Raw genomic sequence first — 25,363 nt, 5'->3', positions numbered from 1 at the left:
GGCACCACTCTCCCAGGGCCCTTACCTCCTCCCTGTAGGCTGTCTCTTCATTGTTGGTAATCAGGCCTACTACTGTGTGTCATTTGTAAACTTGATGATTGATTTGAAGGCGTGCGTGGCCACGTAGTCATGGGTGAACAGGGAGTACAGGAAGGTGCTGAGCATGGACCCTTGTGGGGCCCCAGTGTTGAGGATCAGCAAAGTGAAGGTGTTGCTTCCTACCTTCACCACCTGGGGGCAGCCCATCAGGACCAGTTGCAGTCCAGGACCCAGTTGCACAGGGCGGAGTTCAGACCCAGGGCACCAAGCTTAATGATGCTTAATTTACCTTTGCTTTCTTGGGTACAGTAACAATGGTGGACATCTTGAAGCAAGTCGGGACCACAGCCTGGGATAGGGAGAGATTGAAAATGTCTGTAAACAATACAGCCAGCTGCTCTGCACATGCTCTGAGGATGTGGCTAGGGATGCCGTCTGGGCCTGCAGACATGCGAGGGTTAACATGCTTAAATGTCTTACTCACCTCGGCCATGGAGAAGGCGAGCCCACAGTCCTTGGTAGCGGGCCACGTCGGTGGCATTGTGTTATCCTCAAAGCGGTTAAAGATGGTGTTTAGCTTGTCCGGAAGCAAGACATCACTGTCCGTGACCACGACGTGGCTAGTTTTCCCTTTGTAGTCTGTGATTGTCTGTAGACCCTGCCACATATGTCTCATGTCTGAGCCGTGGAATTGCAACTCCACTTTGTCTCTGTACTGACATTTTGCCTGTTTGATTCGTCCTGAGCTCCTCTACTTTATTATCCAGAGACTGAACATTAGAGAGTAACATACCCAGAAGCGGTAGATGGTGTGCATGCCTCCTGAGTCAGACTAGAAGTCCACTTCGAATACCTCTTCTCCAGTGATGGTTTTGGAGCAGCTTCTGGAATAAGTTATATTGCCATGGGGGGGGGGTACGAAAAAATTATCCAATTCGGGAAAGTCGTATTCCTGGTCGTAATGCTGGTGAGTGTCAAAACAGATAACAAGATTATGTTATAATGCTTTTATTGCATCAAATGGTTGTCTTGTGCAACAGAATAATGTGCTGTTAGAATGCTCATCTGTGTGTTTTCTACTGAGGATGAGCCTCTGGAAGATTTACAAAGTTTTTGGGAGATACCACATTCCAGAGCATGAGTTAATGTATCTGTACTATAAGGTACCCGGGAGAGAATGACATACTGTCTGGTGTGAAATATAAGCATCTTTCATACTAATCTTAACCTTGTGACCCATTCCATACATCTATTGTTTGTCATGTAACCTGAAGGGGGTGTATCTTGGCTATAAAAGACATTTGTACTTTTGTCTCGGGGCTCTCAACAAATTATCTGAGGGTGATTCGTCAACCAGCCATCATTAACGTAGAGCACTCAATCGATTCACTATATATGTATGTGTTGTATTGACCTGCTCCCTTATTAATAGGGTGAATAAAGATTTAGTTTAAGTATAATTCTGACTTGTGTGATAAGTTTGTCTCTTCTCAATTGATAGTAAAGAAATTAACACGAGTTACCGCCGCTCTGATATCAAAAGTAATTTACAGCTGTATGTAATAACACAAACAAATTCTGGCCTAATAATATAAGAAATAACACACAAAAAAACTATATACAGCAGAGTTGCTTCAAAGCTGGAAGCAGAGCTGCCATGTCTGTCGGCGCCATCTTATTGAAATGTCAAGATATTTATCACTAGATTTGATTTATTACAAGATTAAGGATATACTGTGTCTGTGCAACTTCCAAAAAGTCTGGATGCCTTATATTATATATATTAAGGCATACATTAACATCAGATCACCGACCATTTTAAATCCCACCGTTCCTTCTCCACTATGCAATCTGGTTTCCGAGCTGGTTATGGATGCACCTCAGCCACGCGCAAGGTCCTAAACGATATCATAACCACCATTGATAAAAGACAGTACTGTGCAGCAGTCTTCATCAACCTGGCCAAGGCTTTCAACTCTGTCAATCATAGCATTCTTATCGGCGGACTGTACACATCAATGATGTCGCTCTTGCTGCTGGTTATTCTCTGATCCACCTCTACGCAGACGAGACCATTCTCTATTCTCTGGCCCTTCTTTGGACACTGTGTTAACAAACCTCCAAATGAGCTTCAATGCCATACAACACTCCTTCCGTGGTCCCGAACTGCTTTTAAATGCAAGTAAAACTAAATGCATGCTCTTCAACCAATTACTGCACACACCTGCCCGCCCGACCAACATCACTACTCTGGACAGTTCTGACTTAGAATATGTGGACATCTACAAATACCTAGGTGTCTGGTTAGACTGTAAACTCTCCTTCCAGACTCACATTAAGTATCTCCAATCCAAATTTAAATCTAAAATTGGCTTATTTCTCAACAAAGCCTCCTTCACTCATGCTACCAAACATACCCTCGTAAAACTGACTATCCTGCCAATCCTTGACTTCGCCGATATAATTTACAAAATAGCCTCCAACACTCTACTCAGAAAACTGGATGTAGTCTATCACAGTGCCATCCGTTTTGTCACCAATGCCCCATATACTACCCACCACTGCGACCTGTATGCTCTCGTTGGCTGGCCCTTCCTACATATTTGTCGCCAAACCCACTGGCTCCAGGTCATCTATAAGTCTTTGCTAGGTAAAGCCCCGCCTTATCTCAGCTCACTAGTCACCATAGCAATACCCACCCATAGTATGTGCTCCAGCAGGTATATTTCACTTGTCTTCCCCAAAGCCAACACTTACTTTGGCCGGCTTTCCTTCCAGTTCTCTGCTGCGGTCATATATCTCCCTCTAACGTTAAGCATCAGCTGTCAGACCAGCTTACTGTTCACTGTACCTGTACACAGCCAATCTGTAAATAGCACACCCAACTACCTCATCCCCATATTGTTACTTATCGTCTTGCTCTTTTGCACCCTGGTATCTCTACTTGCACTTCATCATCTGCACATCTATCACTCCAGTGTTAATGCTAAATTGTAATTATTTCACCACTATGGCCTATTTATTGCCTTACCTCCCTATTCTTCTACATTTGCACACACTGTACATAGATTTTTCTTTTGTGTTATTGACTGTACATTTGTTTATGTGTAACTCTTTAACTTGGCCAGGTGGCAGTTGTAAATGAGAACTTGTTCTCAACTGGCCTACCTGGTTAAATAAAGGTGAAATAAAAATTAAATAAATCAATACAATCTCAGCATAAATACTGGAGGCTGAGACAATAAAAATATGGAATACAGTACGACTGTCACGACTTCCGCTGAAGTCGGTCCCTCTCCTTGTTCGGGCGTGGGTTCGGCGGTCGACGTCACCGGTCTTCTAGCCATCGCCGATCCACCTTTCATTTTCCATTTGTTTTGTCTTGTTTTCCCACACATCTGGTATTCATTCCCTCATTACATGTTGTGTATTTAACCCTCTGTTCCCCCCATGTCTGTGTGTGTATTGTTTATTTGTCAGGTTGGCACTCTTCCGGCTGGTTTGCGCCGGGTTATATTTTACACCCGTGCTTTTTGACAGCCTGTACTTTGTTATTTTTGTACTTAGTGCTGCCTCAGTAAAGTGCCTTGTCCACTCATCTCTGCTCTCCTGCGCCTGACTTCCAATGCACCATAGACCCACACCTTGACAACGACAAAAGGAGTTTGTATTGAAAACATGCCTACGTCATGGGAGATACCTATTTAAGCAATTCCTAGCTGCTGGGATGGTCAGTCCTGGCCCTGGGGGTCTGCTGTACTGTTGGTTGACACTCTGGCCTTAGCCTAATACACCTGAAACCAATAATGAATGTTACACTAAGATCCTAAAGCTGAGTGGGGTGTGTTGAGTTAGAGTGCTGCAGGGCCATGGACCCCTAGGGACAGGATGGGGTGACCCAGCTATATTGTGTGCAGGTAAACAGAGCTCTACAGTACTGTACAGGCCTATGACATGAATTATATGGAGGGTGTACTGTTTCTGTGTGTTTTCCAAACCTTTCCTTGTAACATAAACAAAAAATATGGGAAGGAAGTTGTGTTTGAGAGAGTTATTTGATTAGACTGGTGGGGGTTGGGCGTTTAGGCGGCTCGAACTGGCTGGGCGGTCTAGCTGAAATTTGATATAGAGGATGTCTTAAAGACAATTAAAAGTCTTTACTTTATTTGTGGGAGGTGTTTATTTGTTAGGCAATAAGCCTAACAAATAAACACCTCCCACAAATAAAGTAAAGACTTTTAAAGGTGCAACACAATATTGATTATTGAATTATCATTGATTTAGCTCAGTCTTACCAATCACTTAAACATATTTAATAATGATCTCTTATCTAGCTTCATGACTGGGCATTTTTGTTGACTTTATGTTGTTCTGAAAGGAGATGGCTAGAAGGACCATGAGTCATTTAGGATTGTTTAGAAATGTAAGAAATTAGCTTTAGATGCCGCCAAAAATGGGAGGTCCCCAGACCCCCCCACCAAATTATGTTCCCCACACTTCTAAAACCAAAGTTGCGTCCCTACATACAATACAACAGTGATGTGTAATCTGACAGCCGGAGAACAGACTAATAAAAGAAAAGAACAGAGGAAGACACCATGGTAATTCCACATACATGTAATTAGATTGTTGTATCGTATGAGTGCTGTATGGTTACACATACAGTACATAGTCAGTGTACATTTTTCACAAATCATTGCAAAGTATTGTTGGCCTATTGTCCTGCAATTGTGTAGTAACAGAAAGCAATTTCACACTTAATATATGTTGTGGCTTTAAAGCTAATTTCATGTAATTCTACTCATTGTGCTATGAGGCAGACAGAACAATTTGCAGTTTAAAATCACATTTCCTACAATTTTACACATTTTCTTATGGTCATATGTTATATGAGTGAGAGTGACAAACAAAATCATTGGGGGCCCTCTGGAGGTCAGGACACCTGGGCACATGCCCTGTATGTCTGGTCAGTAATTGGGCTAGGATTACTACAAGGTGTAGATACTGTAACTGGCTAGACTAAACATTAGCTGACATGGGCACATCGAGTGACTGTCAGTAACTGACATTACAAGAGAAAAACTGCTGCACTACCAAATGTAGGAATATATTTTTGAATACTTTCTTTTGCTTTAGGGTGCCCTAGCGGTTTGGGGCCATAAGTGACCGCTTGTCACTTATGCCCAGGGCCGGCAAATCTTTGGAACTGTTGTAGAATGTTAGAAACTATGATTACACGCCAGATCTACTGGAATGAATTGGCAGACTTGTGAGTAACTGCTGCCCTCTTCTGGTCTATTCACAGATGTCAAGTATCATAACAAACCAAGTTCCTCATACATCAAATCAAATCAAATTGTATATGTCACATACATGTGTTTAGCAGATGTTATTGCGGGTGTAGCGAAATGCTTGTGTTTCTAGCTCCAACAGTGCAGTAATATCTAACAATTTCACGACAATACACACAAATCTAAAGTAAAGAAATGGAATAATAAAGAATATATAAATATTTGGCTGAGCAATGTCAGAGCAGCATAGGCTAAGATACAGTAGAATAGGATAGAATACAGTATATACATAATAATAATTGAAAATATGTAAACATTATTAAAGTGGTCAGTGATGATTTCAAGTCTATATAGGGCAGCAGCCTCTAATGTGCTAGTGATGGCTATTTAACAGTCTGATGGCCTTGAGATAGAAGCTGTTTTTCAGTCTCTCGGTCCCAGCTTTGACAGGACAACGACCCTAAGCACACAGCCAAGACAACACATGAGTGGCTTTGGGACAAGTCTCTGAATGTCCTTGAAGGGCCCAGCCAGACCCTGGACTTGAACCAAATCAAACATCTCTGGAGAGACCTGAAAATAGCTGTGCAGCGACGCTCCTCATCCAACCTCACAGAGCTTGAGAGGATCTGCAGAGAAGAATGGTAAAAACTCTCCAAATACAGGTGTGCCAAGCTTGTAGCGTCATATCCAAGAAGACTTGAGGCTGTAATCGCTGCCAAAGGTGCTTCAACAAAGTACTGAGTAAAGGGTCCGAATACTAATGTAAATGTGATGTAAGTTTTTTATTTTTAATACATTTGCAAAAATTGTGGAAAAGGGGAAGGGGTCTGAATACTTTTCAAATGCACTGTACCTACTGTATTGATTTCCAGTCATTGCGCTAAAGCTAGTTAGCATTGGCTCACGAAACTAACTTCCTTTCTACTGGAAACAGGCATAAAAAGGGTGTCCACTAGTTCATCTGACATTGGGGAAGTAGATAAAAGGCCTCATCGCCTAAATCTGGAAGTATACCTTTAATGGCAGAGAAAACTGAGGATGGATCAACAACATTGTAGTTACTCCACAATACTAATCTAAATAACAGAGTGAAAAGAAGGAAGCTTGTACAGAATACAAATATTCCAAAACATGCATCCTGTTTGCAATAAGGCACTAAAATAAAACTGGAAAAAATGTGTTAAAAAAATGTATACAAAGTTATGTTTGGGGCAAATCCAACACAACACATCACTGAGTACCACTCTTATATTATTGTATGTTCAATCATGGTGGTCACTGGAAAACCTGGTTCAGTGACAGATCTTGAATACTTTTTACAAGAATAATGTGCTAATATTGTACAATCCAGGTGTGCAAAGCCCTTAGAGGCTTACCCAGAAAGACTCACAGCTGTAATCGCTGCCAAATGTGATTCTAACATGTATTCACCCAGGGGTGTTAATAATGATGTAATGAGATATTTCTGTACAGTTTCAAAAAACATGTTTTCACTTTATTATTACGGGGTTATTGTGTGTAGATGGGTGAGAAAAACATCAGTTTAATCCATTTTGAATTTAGGCTGTAACACAACAAAATATGGAATAAGTCAAGGGGTATGAATACTTTCTGAAGGCATTGTAAGTATTACGATAATATCATATCGTGAGGTCCCTGGCAATTCCCAGCACTATATACTGTACAGAACAGTAGAGTAAAGAAAAGTACAGTACACGACAGCATCAAAGATCTGATGAAGAAGCAAAAAAAGTATGTTTGTAATTCATTCTTCAATTCACTTGCCATCAAAGCTAATAGAGAGCATACTGAAGAAAAAAAGTCTGGTGGAGAGGGTGTCATCAAGAAATACTTCAAAACTAAAAACCTGACTGTCTGCACCAGACGAAAGATGATCAACATTCTTGTTTCAGCGATGAGACTTATGGGTAAGTTTAAAGGAAAGATTCATAATGAGGATTGTTGAGCATTACTTGCTCCCATATCTGCTGAATGTTAAAAATGACTTCTATATCAGTATCTCAGTCACATAATTGGTTAGGCTACTGCTGACCACCCACTGCTATTGGTAGAAGAATTCTCTTGTATTAAACTCGATGGGCATGATACTGATACAAAAATCACTCCTGATATTTAGCTGACTGGGGACCAATTCTGCTTGTGGAGATTCTGATTGCCGCCTAAACATAACATTATATTGTCAGGACATCACCACCGCGCAGTGTGAGGAAAAACGTTTGCATCATCTCCTTGTTCCCATACCTGAAGGATCCCTACACCACAAATGGATATGTAAGTATAGATTTCAACTGTTAAAGCACATCTGTGTTTAATTCGTCTGGTATGGTGTCTGAGCAAATGGGACTTGGTTATTTGTTTTTTCTTTCAAGATTAGTAAGATTAGTCATTTTCTTAAGGAACATTATTATGACCCTAATGGTGGAGAAGGGTACCTCTCGTATGGAATCAAAACCATTCAGAGGATTTTTGCTTCATCTGAGAAACGGCCCACTCAACTATACTATGGAGGACCAACTGCTGAGAGGGAGTCCAGTCCATCCACTTTGGCTACCCTGAGTGAAGACCGGTTTCTCTTGTGAAGCATTCTTCTGATGTAGAAACAGAAGATGAAATTGACCTTTGAGTACAGGAAGAAGATGACCCACGACCCGAGTAAATGCTCTACCCTCCTAACCAAATTTCCACGCTTTCTGGATGTGAAGAGCTTTTAAGACTTAAAAAAAAACAGTTTTAAGTTGTATAAATTGCTAGATGCCAGTAAATTTAAACAAAAACAACACTTCTGTAATAGTAGTTCAATTAATGTATAGGCTGGTGATTTACTCAACTCTGAGGTTAAAATTGAATGTTTTGTGAGAAAGAAATTGACTTGCACAAAACAAATGTTTTGTTCTTTGTCTTATTTGTTTCAGATTGAATTGGATTTTGTGCTGCTGTTTGGAGAGGGGACATCAGCCAAGTTTTTGGAGAGGTGGCCAACTACATTCAAGCAAAATATCATCATGCTAAGCAAGACCCTAAGCAAGGCCACTCAGGGAGCTGAACTTCAGGAGCTGATCCAGATAGCAGAATTTGCAGTTGATGAGGGAGCTGACACGAATGCTGATTGTTAGATGATCATAATTTATATTTCAAGTAACTCTGAAATGTTAGTGTCACTGATGATGGAATTTACCATTTTAAATCAGGATCTCTTCTTTGTTTAGGATGGAACGGTGACCTTTCCTCCATCCTTCTCCTGCTCCATTTGATTATTCCTTCATCACAAGGCCACAAAAGACAAGGCATGATGTCTGAATCCCAAGCTGAACAGCATCTTGTGATATTCCAAAAGGTTTGTATTGGTATTCTTATTCATGGACAGTGCTGCAGTCGTTATGATGAACTAATGATGGTGTTCATTTTTGTTGTCTTTAGGCAGGAACCAGTATCCAGGAGCACCTTGACGCGATTGACCAGAGCCGCCAACCATATCTTCTTGCATTCGGGACCAGGAAGAGCAGCTTTCATGCTTACTTCATCATCTTGGTGCCTTCGAAGAGCTTTAAGACTCACTTTGTTTTTGGTACTGCTTACAGTACAATGCTGCGCAACATGTACACCTTCATACAGACAACTGTGTACAACATAGACATTGGGTAGGTTAAGGTGACTCCAATGGTTTCTGAGCTCAGAGCTAGACTCCTGCACTAATGCCAATTTAAGTTATGATGATATGTTTTGTTTGCCAAGCTTGTCATGGAAGTACCAACTTGCTCGTGAGGCATCTCAAGTTGATGCATGGAATGTTCCCTGTTAGAACTCTTAGACTAAAATGTGGTCAAGCAGATTAATGTTGAGTATTTGGTACATTTTCAGGCTTTAGGAAGCATTTGAACACGGCACTATCAAATTTTGTTACACTAACTTGGATGATAATACAGCAGTTGATAATCAGCCAAGTCATGCTGATTTTCCTTCAAGTTCTAGTTGTAAGCATGTGGTACCAATATCTAACAAGAACACACTTGATATGTGTGCGTCTGCTATTGCACAACTGCAGGTGTAGGTCAGACTATAAATAGTTTTGTAACTTCCATGGAAGAAACAGTTCAAGAGAGAGAGTCAAGCTAAAGCGACCGGTCTTACATGTAAATGAAGAGACATCCTCTCTTTTCTAAAGAGAAAAATGCATTGCAAATTCAACTATTTTATGATGACTTTGACACTGCTAATCCATTGGGATCAAAAAAGGGTATTCACGAGTTGGGAGGTATATAAACGCTGCAAAAAAAGAAACGTCCCTTTTTCAGCACCCTGTCTTTCAAAGACAATTTGTAAAAATCAAAAAAACTTCACAGATCTTCATTGTAAAGGGTTTAAACACCATTTCCCATGCTTGTTCAATGAACAATTAATGAACATGCACCTGTGGAATGGTCGTTAAGACACTAACAGCTTAGAGATGGTAGGCAATTAAGGTTACAGTTATGAAAACTTAGGACACTAAAGAGGCCTGTCCGTACTGTGAGACGCCTAAGACAGCGCTACAGGGAGACAGGACGGACAGCTGATCGTCCTCGCAGTGGCAGACCATGTGTAACAACACCTGCACAGGGATCGGTACATCTGAACATCACACCTGCGGGACAGGTACAGGATGGCAACAACAACTGCCCGAGTTCCACCAGGAATGCACAATCCCTCCATCAGTCCGCAATAGGCTGAGAGGCTGGACTGAGGGCTTGTAGGGCTGTTATAAGGCAGGTCCTCACCAGACATACTGGCAACAACGCCACCTATGGTCACAAACTCACCGTCGCTGGACCAGACAGGACTGGCAAAAAGTGTTCTTCGGTGTTGCGGTTATGTCACACCAGGGATGATGGTTGGATTCGCAATTATCGTCGAAGGAATGAGCGTGACACCGAGGCCTGTACTCTGGAGCTGGATCGATTTGGAGGTGGAGGGTCTGTCATGGTCTGGGACGGTGTCACAACATCAGACTGAGCTTGTTGTCATTGCAGGCAATCTCAACACTGTGTGTTACAGGGAAGGCATCCTCCTCCCTCATGTGGTACCCTTCCTGCAGGCTCATCCTGACATTACCCTCCAACATGACAATGCCATCAGCCATACTGCTCGTTCTGTACGTGATTTCCTGCAAGACAGGAATGTCAGTGTTCTGCCATGTCCAGCGAAGAGCCCGGATCTCAATCCCATTGAGCACGTCTGGGACCTGTTGGATTGGAGTGTGATGGCTAGGGCCATTCCCCCCAGAAATGTCCGGGAACTTGCAGGTGCCTTGGTGGAAGAGTGGGGTAACGTCTAACAGCAAGAACTGTCAAATCTGGTGCAGTCCATGAGGAGGAGATGCACTGCAGTACTCAATGTAGCTAGCTTCATTGTCTCAGTTGTTGAATCTTATGTTCATAAATAAATGCAGTTGACAGTGAGAGGATGTTTCTTTTTTTGCTGAGTTTTTCTTTGAATAATTTTACCCCAAAGTTTAATTACATTTTGGTAAATATTCCCTTATGTGCACTCTTCCATATCAGGACCTTAAAAGGCATGGATTTGATTCCATTCTTAAGCCAATAGTAAGTGATTTGAAAGTGCTTGAGACTGAGGGTATTGAAGTTCCCTTCTGCAGTGGTCGTATACTCTCTGTATATATCAATAAATCAATAAATATATCAATATATCAATGCTCTTGCTGCAGGCGATTCCCTGATCCACCTCTACGCAGACGACACCATTCTATATACTTCCGGCCCGTCCTTGAACACTGTGCTATCTAACCTCCAAACAAGCTTGAATGCCATACAACACTCCTTCCGTGGCCTCCAACTGCTCTTAAACGCTAGTAAAACCAAATGTATGCTTTTCAACCGTTCGCTGCCTGCACCTGCATGCCTGACTAATCCAGAATCGGCTTTCTATTCCGCAACAAAGCCTCCTTCACTCATGCCGCCAAACTTACCCTAGTAAAACTGACTATCCTACCGATCCTCGACTTCGGCGACGTCATCTACAAAATAGCTTCCAACACTCTACTCAGCAAACTGGATGCAGTTTATCACAGTGCAATCCGTTGTCACTAAAGCACCTTATACCACCCACCACTGCGACTTGTATGCTCTAGTCGGCTGGCCCTTGCTACATATTCGTCGCCAGACCCACTGGTTCCAGGTCATCTACAAGTCCATGCTAGGTAAAGCTCCGCCTTATCTCAGTTCACTGGTCACGATGGCAACACCCACCCGTAGCACGCGCTCCAGCAGGTGTATCTCACTGATCATCCCTAAAGCCAACACCTCATTTGGCTGCCTTTCGTTCCAGTTTTCTGCTGCCTGTGACTGGAACGAATTGCAGAAATCGCTGAAGTTGGAGACTTTTATCTCCCTCACCAACTTCAAACATCTGATATCTGAGCAGCTAACCGATCGCTGCAGCTGTACATAGTCTCATCGGTAAATAGCCCACCCAATTTTACCTACCTCATCTCCATACTGTTTTTATTTATTTACTTTTCTGCTCTTTTGCACATCAATATCTCTACCTGTACATGACCATCTGATCATTTATCACTCCAGTGTTAATCTGCAAAATTGTAATTATTTGCCTACCTCCTCATGCCTTTTGCACACAATGTATATAGACCTTTTTTTTTCTACTGTGTTATTGACTTGTTTATTGTTTACTCAATGTGTAACTCTGTGTCTGTTCACACTGCTATGCTTTATCTTGGCCAGGTCGCAGTTGCAAATGAGAACTTGTTCTCAACTAGCCTACCTGGTTAAATAAAGGTGAAATAAAAAAATACATGGCAGTAATTGTCCAAGTAACTGGAGATAATCTTGGTAAACATTGCCTGTTTTGGTTTTGTGGAATCATTTAGTGCTCGTCCTTGTTGCCGTTTTTGCCTCACTGAGAAAGTGGATTTTCAAACTGTGTTCTCTGGGGATGACCCAAGAGTGATTTATGAACAAAACACATGTACTCAGACCATTGTCAAATGCTTCTTAAAGCCTTTGAAATATTTTGCTGGCCTATAAATCATTTTGCAGGCCTTTAAAATATTTTGCATGACTTCTACCAAATTTTGCAGGCCTTTGAAATATTATGCAGCATTTCAATAAACTAGCAGGCCGACATATTTTGCTGCCTTTTACCAAAATTTGCAGGACTCTGAAATATGTTCTAGCATTTTACTAAACTTCATAGGCCTTAAATATTTTGAAGCCTTTTACCAAATTTAGCAGCCTATTATTTTTGAAAGGTTGTTTGCCTATTTTAGGGCCACAGTAGTAGAGGGCTGTAGTACCTGCGGTTCCCGACAGAGATCATTGCGGCATGGTTGGCATTTTTCATGCTGCAGTTGGGAGCGGGCAATTTTGCGATTCAAATATATTGTTGTCCCATAGATTATTTGAAAATGTTCGTCTTTCTGCTTTGTATGCGTTAGCCTACCTGTTGTATTAAAAGCACATCTTTGTCAAATTATTCACACAATCAGAATTCGCTGCTTCAAGTTAAAGTAAGTAGCCTACCTCTCCTCGTTGGGCGTGCGAGATCAAGTGCCCTAGTATATGTGTGGTCTCAATGAAATAGAGTAGGCTGCCTATGCATGGGCGGAGAAGCACGGGGCAGTTAGCTTTCCTAGGACATTTACTTCCTACATATGATTAGGCTATAGTTCACTACATTGCCTAGAAATAAGTATTGGTCACGCATATTTGGATACTGGATGCTGATTGGCTAAAACAGCATTTAGCTGTGTGTGAGACCGTATAACATGACTATGACTGTTTAGGTTTGTCACCTTGATATCGTTGCGCCTTTTCACGTCGATAAAATGGCAACATCAACAATAGTTCGACATGCCGATGTAGAAAATAAGCCTTTCGATCAACTTGATAGATACCGAAACAAACTAAATGGGCACTTGCCTGCTTCACTGACTGGTGTGCAGAACATGGGATACATTGTGAGTTTGGGAATACAACTAAAACGGAACCGAACGTTATTCTATGATACTTTCATGGTTTTGTGAGAAACATGTATGGCGAATAATATAGGATTAGCAGCTAACGTTACACTGGACTCTGAGCTGGTTTGAACCGACATATCAACGACCCCCTTAGTCTGGAATGGAGTAGACAGAAGGACACCAAATTCACAACGAGCAACAAACAATGTGTCTGTCGGCATAATGAAAAAGTTGAAGAAAGAGGGGCTCAACAAAGCTGCCCACCAGTGAACTGATACATATGTAAGTTAACTGTTAACGCTAGCTAGTTAAATCATTCTAACGTACCCTGACAATATAACCGGTAGTGTTGTAGGCCTAACTATTAGTTCACGTTATTTTGCATTATATGTTTCAGGTACACAAAAGACGAGCCGATGGGAGTGACCACCCTCACCCCTGCAAAATAGCTGTCCCGTCGCAGATTTAAACAAACCACTGCCTCCGAACCACCGTGATTCAGAAACGGTCGGATGATCAATGGCGACCCGTAATTCAGGACAGGTGGGGCAGCACCACCTGTTTTGAGCGACACACTTTTTTTAGGGGGTGCGGGGCTTGCCTGTTTTGCTTGTTATTTTGGCATTAATATGTTATATCAGTTTGCAAACAATGTAACAATAAAACTGTATTTGAGTTAATAAAGCCTGCATACAAACATGATATATTGCTTTCTTGCGTAAGGCAGCTCAAAAATGCAGGCGTTTCAGCCTCGCGCAGTGCTTTCTGTGGTGGTGTGATTGGCAGTAGAAAATACGTGAACGTCTTAATCGAAATTACGGGTTGCTTCTCATCAGCGTGTAGTCTTATACTCTTATACCATAATTTGTACATCTCAATTGTCAGTAGAAACCACATTTGTTTCAGCAAGTCTGCCATATCAGCTATGCCTTTTTTAAAGGCATTAAATGAGGCTGAATGAACTGTTTCGCTGCCAGATAAGGCTCAGCTGAAAGCCAGGTTTAGCAGTAGGAATGTGTTGGGACTCTGCTGTTGGGACAGCTTTATGTAGGCCCTACCAGTTTGTGGGCACTGTTTGTCACCGTTATAATACAATTCATGTGTTGTGTAGTGGCTTTGCCATCCAGATATACATGCTAAAATCGCCTGTGCGGTTGCTTGACTATAGGCGCGAGGAATACTTTGTCAAGAGGACACAGATTCGCAATCTCTCTTCAAAAATACTGGAGGCCAAATCTGGAAGCATTATTCTCAGACAGCACAGCAAGCAGCTCCCCCAGCTAACAGCTTCCATTTCCAGCAGCGTGGAGCCAACAACAAACGATAACATAGGACCATTTTTTTCATTTGTACACAATAAATAGCAACATTCAGATCGACATGAATAAATCATTTGAATGTGTTGGTCACTTTAGAAGTGGCGTTAATGCTCGTTTTTTTTCCTACATTTAATGTAAGCTTGCTAGCTAGCCTGTGATTGTTGCATAGTAATGAGACTTTTGTCCGGACTACTTTTTCTGGCGGAATTGATTTATTAAAGCAACATTTTCAATTTAGATGTGTAGTTCCTTGCCATACTGTGTTGGCAACCGGTTTATAAAGGTACCTCGGGTGTTAATGGTATATGGCCTATATACCACGGCTAAGGGATGCATCCAGGCACTCCCTTAGCTGTGGTAAATAGGCCATATGCCTTATTGCTTCACAATGTAGCCCAGTAATACCGAAATAAAATCGTATAGAAAATCATCGCTATTTTGACTGCCTGTATGTGTCTTGCTTGTGTTTGATATTCTTGCCTAAATATACTGTTACAATAAAGTTTGTACGAACATTATCATGTATTTTGTGTAGGCTACAACATGAGAAAAAATCACGCTTGAGCCATGGAATGCATATATCGAACATGTTGACCATATATTTAGTGTACAACATGAAGTTTCCCCCTCCGTGTCAATAAGGGGAAGAGGTAGCTGAGCAGTGGGTGCACTGAGCACCTACTTGGGCACCCAGCTAGCACCAGGACTCAGGCCACACTCGGTTGGGTGAAGGCATGATCAGCTGAGAGTCAGCATTGAGTGTCGTCAACTGGACCAACACCATGCCGACTTTGAGGGGGTGGATGGGTAATATTAATAATTAATATGAATGTATTAATATGACTTTGCATTGGTACACTTCTGATGGGATTCTGGCAAGATACCGACTCCAGAGTGGCGCAGTGGTCTAAGGCACTGCATCTCAGTGCTAGAGGCGTCACTACAGACCCTGGTTCCAGGCTGTATCATAACGGCCTTGATTGGGAGTCCCATACGGCAGCGCACAATTGGCCCAGCTTCTTCAGGGTTAGGGTTTGTCCGTCATTGTAAATACAATTTGTTCTTAACTGACTTACCTAGGTAAATAAACAATACAAAAAAAAGTTATGGAAGACAGAATCAACCCGATTCTGGGCAGTCATTCAATATGGCACCCGGATTCGACTGATTAAATCAGTTCTGGCTCGCCAGAATAGGGCCACGATTGGGCCAAGTACTTGTTTCTAGCTAGGCAATAGCTACATAAGAATCACCCACGTGCAGAAATATATGTATAATTAGCCAAATCGGGTTCCAGAAAATCCGAAACCGCAGCCACATTGTTCACCAAAACTCTTACCTAATGTAGCAGGAGCCAACAGTGTTGAAAAATAAAATAATAATAATATGAAATTAAGAATGTGTTATTAAGACTGAATAATCAAGTCTTGTAAAATAATTTACATCACAAGACAGAACAATACTCTATTGCCAACAGAATATAGAATAGAATATATTGATGTAGCTATTCTATTTTCTCAATCCTATTAATATTTTCAATTGTTATTTAAGTGATAATGCCCGAGAAGCCGCTGTTTAAAGAATATATTGGCACTGGTGTTGTTAGGCCGGAGACGAAGCCGGCGTCTCGGGCATTATCATTTAAGTGTTGACCCTCCAGTCCAGAATATAGCAGAGAACTGGATTGTTGCGACCATCAGGTGGCGCAAAGGCATAGATGTGACGAATTTGTAAGAATTAAGTCATTTATTTATTTACATAGCCAAAAAACGGACAGCCCTCTGAGGACAACCCATTTAAAAGATGACTGTGATGAAAAACAATAATTAGTTCCCCAGTTATTATTTGAAGAGCTTTTACAGAGTGAATGTTTGATGGAACTATAAAAGATCTTGAAGGCGAATTTTAACGGAGCATTATTAGGGCAGACGGTCAGTGATCTTCTGTGTGCGGATGCACTGCGCGCTTCGCTTTCTGATGAGGCATCCCCGGCTCTTCAACACACAGATCCTGTAAAGATGGAGTTTAGCGAGAGGAAAAGAAGAAGGAAATCTCAGAGCTTCAAACTGGTCCACGAGCAAGAGCAAGGTAGGGGATACGGGAGACTGCGTGTATGTCTGTCTGTGAACGTCTGGCGCTGTGAGCAAGTCAGTGCTACACTGTAAACAATAGGATAGAGATGGCTACGTCAGTACATAGGTATGTACCTGTTATGCATGTATAACTCACTCGTCACGGTTTACAAAAAATAAATAGGTGAGTGAGTATTTAAAAAAGGAAATTCAACCAACGCAACGAACTAAGAAAATCCAGAGAGCATTTAGGCAGTGGATCAGTGATTTTGTACAGAATATGATTATAATATTCTTTTATGTGTTTTACTCTTGTATTTGTCTAGCCTTTAGGGCACTTTTATGTGAACTAGTGAGAATAATCTTTCTGAGAGCTGAGAGTGTTTTTAGTGAGAAAGATTTCGTCATACAATACCACCCACAGGTGGTGGATTCTGGGCTGAATGGGAGGAGGGTGGAGAATCATTGGTTTACATCACAGCCCACATAATTACCATAGCATAGTGTATGATGTGGGCCTAGACAGAGGAATGCAATGTTTTCATACATACACTGAGTGAACAAAACATTAGGAACACCTGCTCTTTCCATGATAGACTGACCAGGGGAATCCAGGTGAAATCTATGATTCCTTATTGATGTTACTTGTTAAATCCACTTCATTCAGTGTAGATGAAGGGGAGGAGACAGGTTAAAGAAGGAAGTTTAATCCTTGAGACATTTAAGACATGGATTTTGTATGTGTGCCATTCAGAGGGTTAATGGGCAAGACAAAAGATTGAAGTGTCTTTGAAAGGAGTATAGGTGCCAGGCACACCGGTTTGAGTGTGTCAAGAATTGCAATGCAGCTGGCTTTTTCACAATCAACAGTTTCCTGTGTGTATCAAGAATGGTCCCCCACCCAAAGGACATCCAGCCAACTTGAGACTACTGTGGGAAGCATTGGAGTCAACATGGGCCAGCATCCCTGTGGAACACTTTCCACACCTTGTAGTCCATGACCCGATGAATTAAGGCTGTTCTGAGGGGAAAAGGTGGTGCAGCTCAATATTAGGAAGGTGTTCCTAATGTTTTGTACATTCATTGTATGTCAACCCTCATATGTATATTATCATCAGTCATACAAACATAATTTTATTTATTTTAATGTCATTATTTTGGATTTACACCAAACTACCCTGATTGTACCCTAGATATTACAGATCTCTGGTGTTTTTATTTTCACAGATTTTGACGCAAGGAGTTTTGACAATGCCGTCAATATACATGTCAATGGAGCACCAAAAGAGACTGCCATGCCAGAAGGTATGATATTCATGCTCTTTATTTTAGTCAGGAAAAATACACACACACACACACACACACACACACACACACACACACACACACACACACACACACACACACACACACACACACACACACACACACACACACACACACACACACACACACACACACACACACACACACACACACACACATCCTCTCTTTCTATCTCCTCTCTTTCCTCCCCAGCCTGGTTGGGTGATGAGGGTGTGGAGATTAAGAGACAGATCACAGGCATGATGCGTTTGCTGAGTGACAAGGCCGGCCGGATGTACCAGCGTGTGGGGGCAGAGGGAAACAGCCTCAAACAGGAGCCCCAGGAGGAGCACCTGAGCTGGGCGCAGCCGGCTGCTTTGCCCCCAGACCTGGAGGACCCCCAGACCAGTGTCTGGAGCTCAGCAGGGGAAACAGAGCCCAGTCCCATGTCTATACCCAATCCAGTCCCCAACGGCCAGGGGTCTGGCCAATACGGCACACGCTCCAAGACCCAGAGGATGCTCAACACAACCACCAAAGGCACAGTCAAAACTAATGGTAATGGGGGGGGGGGGGGGGTCTCTTTATGAGGTCTAGAGAGCAGAAGGCCTATCTTCCATCCAGACAATGTCTGCAGAACCAGACAGCCACATCATTATACAGAGCAGTGACATCATAAAGAGGCCTCTATCAGTCCCTGTCTGGTAAGGCAGACAGACAGCGGAGAAGCTTGTGTCATTTAAACAGTCAGACAGAGGCATGGTGTGTCAGAGCTGCCTGGGCAAAATGTTTGTCCCATGTAATGACACGTGTGTGTATATGTGTGTGTCTGTGTGTTCCCGTGCAGATGTGGCTCCTGCAGTGGTAGAGGCTCCCTGCTGTATGTGTAACTGTAAAAGCACCTTACAGGCCATTCTACAGGAGCTACGCACCATGAGGAGGCTAATGCAGACACAGAAAGGTTCCCAGGAGAAGCAGGAGCACAGGGCCCCTCCCTGCCCCCCTTGCCCTGTCCCTACAGCTCCGCGTCGCAGACCCCGCAAGAGACGTCCTGTCCACAAGGTTGCTCCACTGAGCGCACCCAGCAAGAGGGCAGCTGTTCCCCCTCTCCCCCCCTCATCCCCTGCCTGTGTACCCCTGGAGTCCGGGGGAAGGAGGGAGAGGGGGAGCAGAGAGCTGGAGAGACCTGTGCACACCCCTGCCCCACCCTCTACCTCCACCTCACCCGAGCTCTCCATTCAAACCCTGTCCATGCAGAACAAGCCCATCCCTGGTGACGACACACACAATCCTAACTATAGACAACCCAAAGCTCCTCAATCCTCAGAGGTATGGTGCAGCGTGTGTGTGTGTGTGTGTGGGGGGGGTAGTGTACTATCAGTCTGTCTGTCTCTGTTGTGAGAAGAATATGCCTCTCTTTCTCTCTCTCTCTCTCCCCCAGAGTGAGGTGCGTCTAGCGGAGGACTATGAGGTGTTTATTCCCAAGGCCCAGCTGGACTCAATCCTGGTCAACTACACACGCTCTGGAAGCCTGCTCTTCAGGAAGTTGGTGGGTCTTATTAACCTTATCACTGGCTTTATTCACTTTATTTATGTTGATTGACACACCATCTTGGTCACAGGTGTGCGCCTTCTTTGACGACACCACGCTAGCTAACTCACTGCCCAACGGCAAGAGGAAGAGAGGTCTGAACGACCAAAGGAAAGGACTGGACCAGAACATTGTGGGAGCCATTAAAGGTAGGAAAGAAACACACGGTGAGAGTGGAGTGGAGTGGAGAGAGATCGGGCATGGAGCGAGAGAGATGTAATATCTACTTGTTTTGTTGGGTTTTCTGTAAATCTCCCGTGCTGTGTCTAGTGTTTACAGAGAAGTACTGCACAGCTCACAGAATAGAGAAGCTGCCAGGCCCTCGAGATTGGGTCCAGATACTACAGGACCAGATCAAACTTGCCCGCAGACGACTAAAGAGAGGTAGGTGTGTGTGTGTGTGTGTTTGTGTTTGTGTGTGGGTTCAGAATGTATCTTACTGAAACTCTGTTGTTTTGTGGACTCAGCAGAGGCTACAGACCCTCAGGACATCTTCAACAGACCGCGCACAGGTACACACATATGCACACACATGACAACAGTCGCTGCACCTGCCATTACCCCTTCCCCTCCTTCGCTCACCCATCCGTCCCTGGTTTATACACCTTGGGTGTAATGGCTCTGTCTTTGGCCGGTATGTTTAAGTGAGGCGATCCCCCTGACATTTGACATTCACTTCTCAGACTCCCAAAATGTCAGCTAATTTGTTTCACATGGTGCTACTCTCTCTCCTGCTCCTCTCTATTTCATCTTACTCTTTCACACACACACACACACACACACACACACACACACACACACACACACACACACACACACACACACACACACACACACACACACACACACACACACACACACACACACACACACACACACACACACACACACACACACACTCCCCTTCTCTCTCCTCTGTTTCCTATGCTCTTTCACCAATCCCTCTACTCTATTTCTCATGTCTCCCATCTTTATCTCTCTCGCACTTTTTCTTTCTTCTTATTTCCCTCGCTCCCTCTCTGTTTCTGTCTTCCCTCCCTCTCTGTCGACCCTGCTCTTTTCTCCCTCTCTCTGTCGGTAGTTCTCTATTACCTCATTGTGTATCAGTCCAGAAGTTCTGTAACATTAGGGTGGGGGATGTGGACACTGTCCAGAGGATGTACTGAACTGTGTTAGATTGGACTGAGCTCACCCCCTTTAACAGCAGCTCTCATATGAGAACAGCAGTACACTGGAGACTAGCAAACTCTCTACATTAACAGTAGTCAGTGGTGTAAAGTACTTAAGTAAAAATACTTGAAAGTACTACTTAAGTAGTTTTTTGGGGGTATCTGTACTTTACTTTTACTTCACTACATCCCTAAAGAAAATAATGTAGTTTTTACTGCAGACATTTCCCTGACACCCAAAAGTACTCTTTACATTTTGAATGCTTAACAGGACAGGAAAATGGTCCAATTCACACACTTATCAAGAAAACATCCCTGTTCATCCCTGCTGCCTCTGATTTGGCGGACTCACTAAACACAAATGCTGCATTTGTAAATTATGTCTGAGTGTTGGAGTGGGCCTTTGGCTATCCTTTTGATACTTAAGTATATTTTAAAATTAATACTTTCAGACTTTTACTCAAGTAGAATTTTACTGGGTGACTCACTTTTACTTGAGTCATTTTCTATTTAGGTATCTTTACTTTTACTCAAGTATGACAATAGGGTACTTTTTCCACCACTGACAGTAGTATCGTAGTAAATGCTGAACATCTGTATGTTTGCTTCACACAAAACTGTGATACAGCCTGAAATCAAACCAGGGTTTGTAGTGATGCCTCTAGCACTGAGATGCAGTGCCTTAGACCACTGAGCCACTCGGGAGCCTAGTTAAATAAAGGTTAAATAAATAAATACATTTTTTAATGTGAATTGATAACTATGGTGATATCATATTCTTGCAATAGAATCTCTTCAGCTGTCTGGAGAGAAGGAGGAGAGGGAGTTTCTAACAACAGGTAACACCACACACACACACACACACACACACACACACACACACACACACACACACTCTCTCTCAGGTTATAATTAGATAATTTAATTACATTTGATATAACACTGTTTTAATTGAAAATGTGTCCTGTAGGCTGTGACTACAACAAGCCAGCATGTTTGGTTAAGGTGGGGAAGAATGTGACTGATTGATTCCGGTGCTGTGAATCAACAACTTGCAATGAAGATACAACGCACTGTACTTTATGTCTTTGTTGCTCCACTAACTTGATGCGTTGTGCCACTTTAGAAAGTCCATTTTGGAAGATGTATTGTTCTTTTACAGCTATGTCAAAATTGTATTGTGGTTGTAGAGAAAGAATCAGAACAGTGACCAAAATAAGTTGGTTAGTGAAATGTAGTTAGTTTCCATGGACTGCTTTGTTTTACATATGCACACCACATGCACACACACAGACGCACACAGAAATACACACACACACACCAGTCTGATCAGTATAGTCTAGCTGGTTCTGCTGGCTGACCACCAAAGTCTAGCTAGTTATGCTGGACGACCAGCATGGTCTAGCTGGTCTGACCAGCATGGGCTAGCTGGTTATGCTGACAGACCAGCCTTCATTGTGTTTTCACTGGTGACCTACCTGCATTGTGTTTTTGCTGGTGACCAGCCTTCGCTGTGTTTTCGCTGACAGACCAGCATCTGTTGTGTTTATGCTGGTGACCAGCCTTCATTGTGTTTTCGCTGGTGACAAGCCTTCGTTGTGTTTTTCGCTGGTGACCAGCCTTTGCTGGGTTTTGGACAGTGGTGATCATTGAAAAACATGCTAGCAGATACCCAGAGACATAAAAATGGTATCCACAAGTTCATCTGACTCTGGGGAAGTAGATAAAGGAAGTAGCTCATTGCCAAAATTTTCACGTATCCCTTTTCACGTATCTTGTTCGAAACAAGATTCATGTTAGAAATTAGAGGATCATCCAGAAAGGAGGTCATGTGGGAAACACTCCCAGCAACAAGCAAATGTGCCTCCCCACCATAGACCAGGGTTCAAATCCAACTCCACCCTTAATGCTATGTGTCTGTCTAAGTAATGCAAAAAATACTAAATGTAGAGTGGAATTTCACTCTCCATAAAATTAACACGTTTTTTTTTTAAACGAACACTCAGTGTAAAATAACCCCTTGGTGTTAATAACCAGAGTTGAGCGTGATTGTATCATTTCTAGTCTGTAGTAAAACATTGACACTCAAAACCACACCTATCATATTTCCCAGCATGCTTTATTGCAGGTATATATTTTTGAATTTACTCTGGCCTTGGCATGTGCGCTCTAGCCAAACGCTTGCAGATACAGTGCAGGTAGGCTGTGCGGTGGTCTACATGATGAGATTATTAAGAATAAGAGCGAGAATATATTTTTGGGTCAAATGGCAGTCAAGCATCAATCATCATGTCACCTGAATAATACCCTCAATATTTATTGTAAAGGTGCATCAATATCACTGTTCACTTTCACCACCCTGTGAAGTTCATCATAACCTTTTTGATCTGTAGCCTAATAAACTGCATGGTTTCCCGAGTCATATTGGGAGGACTACACACCATATCATCTCATGACTCCAAGTTTACTTCGAAATGATGGTTATCATATCAGTATTTGCGCATGAAGGCGATTCCAACACAACTCCTTGCATAGTTAATTTTACCAACACAAAAAGATTCCACCATGTCGAACGAACAAATGATCTGTCAGCATTTATAAAATTGTACTGAAGCTACCTGTTTCCATCACAGCTGACGTGATTATTTTTTTTAATAAGGTATGACTTTACCCACATTAAAACTGGATGGAAATGTGGTAACTGACAGTCACTCAATTAGCCCATGTCAACCAACATTTTTTAGACTGCTAAATTAGTCTAGCCAGCTACCTAAACTTAGTAATCATGGTTGAATTACATGATTTTGTTTATCACTTTCCCTCAGATATCATATTAAAAACTGCAAACATTTCTCTCCATCCTAGGGAAAAATGTGAAGATTTGCTGTTAGCTGTTAAATTGTAAAATATTTTATATGCCCAATGGAAAAATATGTAGAGTGGCAAAAAATTATTTCAGGAAATTAACTTCAGTTTTTTTTCTCCTGTCCAGCGGGGACACTGTTAGGGCTGGCTTTGACTGCATATGTGGGTATGGATGTGGTTACGCAGACCCGCAAGCCACTGTGGGCCCCTCATGATGAGTTCAGATTTTTTGTGGCCCCCATCCCGACCCAAAGTTGCCCATCCCTGGTTTAGGTAGTTTTGTCCAATTCTCCCTACCTTGGCAGTCATTCTAAATGCAGGTTGAAAATTCCAATTGCTGGGTATTACATATCACTTTGCAAGCCAGCATAATGTGACATGCCTGTTGTGGCCTGCAAACCAGGAGTTTCAGACTACTGTGTTAGGGTAAAACTAGGCTGTTGAGGTATAGCCTTATGATACCGTATGTAATGTATTGTCATGAAGGGTAACATTTTAAGGATTCTATATTCACTTAGGCACTCACTTGGTGAAAGCTACTGGTTTGATAAGAATTAAATGCAAAACCATGTTTCTGTCACTAGCCAACACAGTCACGGTGACTCACGGGTGGTAATTGCAATGTTCACTAACTGGCACTCTGGGATATATGCAGATATTTGCCCATATTTGCATATATCCCAGTGTGCTAAATGCATTAACTCCAGTAAATGTAAATTGCACAATTATAATACAATTCAAGTTTGACCATTTTTTAAATTCCAATTCCATTCATTGGGATGTTTTTATTTTCCAAGGATGGTTTTGTTCTTCAATTCCAATTCAATTCATATTCAGACAGTCTAAATCCAATCCAATTCCATTCCAAGGTTCATGTTCAATTCCAATTCAGACAATCAAAATTCTTATTTAAATCAAATTAAGTTGTTTGAAGATTGCTGCAATTCCAAGTAAATTCTGTACTTCCTGCGTGAATTCGAGAATTGAATTTGAAATACAATTGGAATTGACCCCAACACTGCTGGTCACCAGCGAAAACACAACGAAGGCTGGTCACTAGTCTGTGCTGGTCTATGCTGTTTTTTTCAGCAGGGTTGTTGTCTCTTTATGACTGTTTATCTGAAAACAAAGGTGGATAACTTCCTGGTAACTCTTTGTTTTGCACTTGTAAAGTCCCTCAGTCCTACAAAATAAAAACAACATCTCTTCCAGGTGACATCTTTGAACTTATGAACCTCAAATGTACGGATTGCGCCTTTTAAAATAGTTATGGTTTTGTATACCATGTAGACTGTAATGTGTTGTCTTAATGGCATTCTAACCTGCCACTCACTATGCACCTCAGTGCCATTTATGTTATTAATGTGACCAATAGGACAGTACTGTTTTTATTTGTGTTCACTGTGCCACCTGCCAACACCTTCATGTAAGGCTCCTTTGTGTACATGTACAGTTGACTGTGTATAATACATATTAAACTAAATATGATCTGATGGTACTGTGTTTTAGTTGATGATGAGTGCTGCTTTGAGAGCAAACACTAAATGATAGCTCCTTTGATTATATAAGTATCGTGCTAGAATTATGAACATGAGTTCAAGTGAGATTGTCAGAACTGATAACGAGCAAGTACAAGGTGTTGGGGTGAAATTATGGTTTGAGTTAAAGGGCAATTCCACCACTTTCCAACCTAATTTTCATTATCTCCCGCACAAT

General features: G+C 42.2%; 1 protein-coding gene and 1 long non-coding RNA gene across 5 annotated transcripts; both read left to right on the top strand.

Annotated features, from left to right (window-relative positions):
• The first annotated feature begins 12,994 nt into the window (after window positions 1–12,994).
• Window positions 12,995–14,028, top strand: LOC135525268 (uncharacterized). Its single transcript, XR_010453108.1, has 2 exons — window positions 12,995–13,608; window positions 13,724–14,028. It is a non-coding gene; the product is annotated as an uncharacterized LOC135525268 (long non-coding RNA).
• Window positions 14,029–16,414: 2,386 nt separating this feature from the next.
• bend7 (BEN domain containing 7) lies at window positions 16,415–25,140 on the top strand. 4 transcript variants are annotated; one of them, XM_064951755.1, is made up of 10 exons: window positions 16,415–16,733; window positions 17,945–18,022; window positions 18,236–18,580; window positions 18,870–19,351; window positions 19,464–19,571; window positions 19,645–19,762; window positions 19,884–19,997; window positions 20,081–20,125; window positions 21,571–21,621; window positions 21,753–25,140. In XM_064951755.1, the coding sequence occupies exons 1-10, from the start codon at window positions 16,664–16,666 to the stop codon at window positions 21,809–21,811; spliced, it is 1,470 nt and encodes a 489-aa protein (XP_064807827.1). In that variant the 5' UTR covers window positions 16,415–16,663; the 3' UTR covers window positions 21,812–25,140. The 4 variants fall into 4 exon arrangements, with proteins under 4 accessions (XP_064807827.1, XP_064807825.1, XP_064807824.1 ...); XM_064951753.1 differs by having other exon boundaries at window positions 20,084–20,125; window positions 21,571–25,140; XM_064951752.1 differs by having other exon boundaries at window positions 21,571–25,140.
• Window positions 25,141–25,363: the final 223 nt, after the last annotated feature.

Source organism: Oncorhynchus masou, chromosome 31, assembly GCF_036934945.1.
Source record: "Oncorhynchus masou masou isolate Uvic2021 chromosome 31, UVic_Omas_1.1, whole genome shotgun sequence".
Taxonomy (NCBI): domain Eukaryota; kingdom Metazoa; phylum Chordata; class Actinopteri; order Salmoniformes; family Salmonidae; genus Oncorhynchus; species Oncorhynchus masou.
Note: the sequence above shows the minus strand (reverse complement) of the source record. Positions and strands in the feature narration are given on the sequence as shown.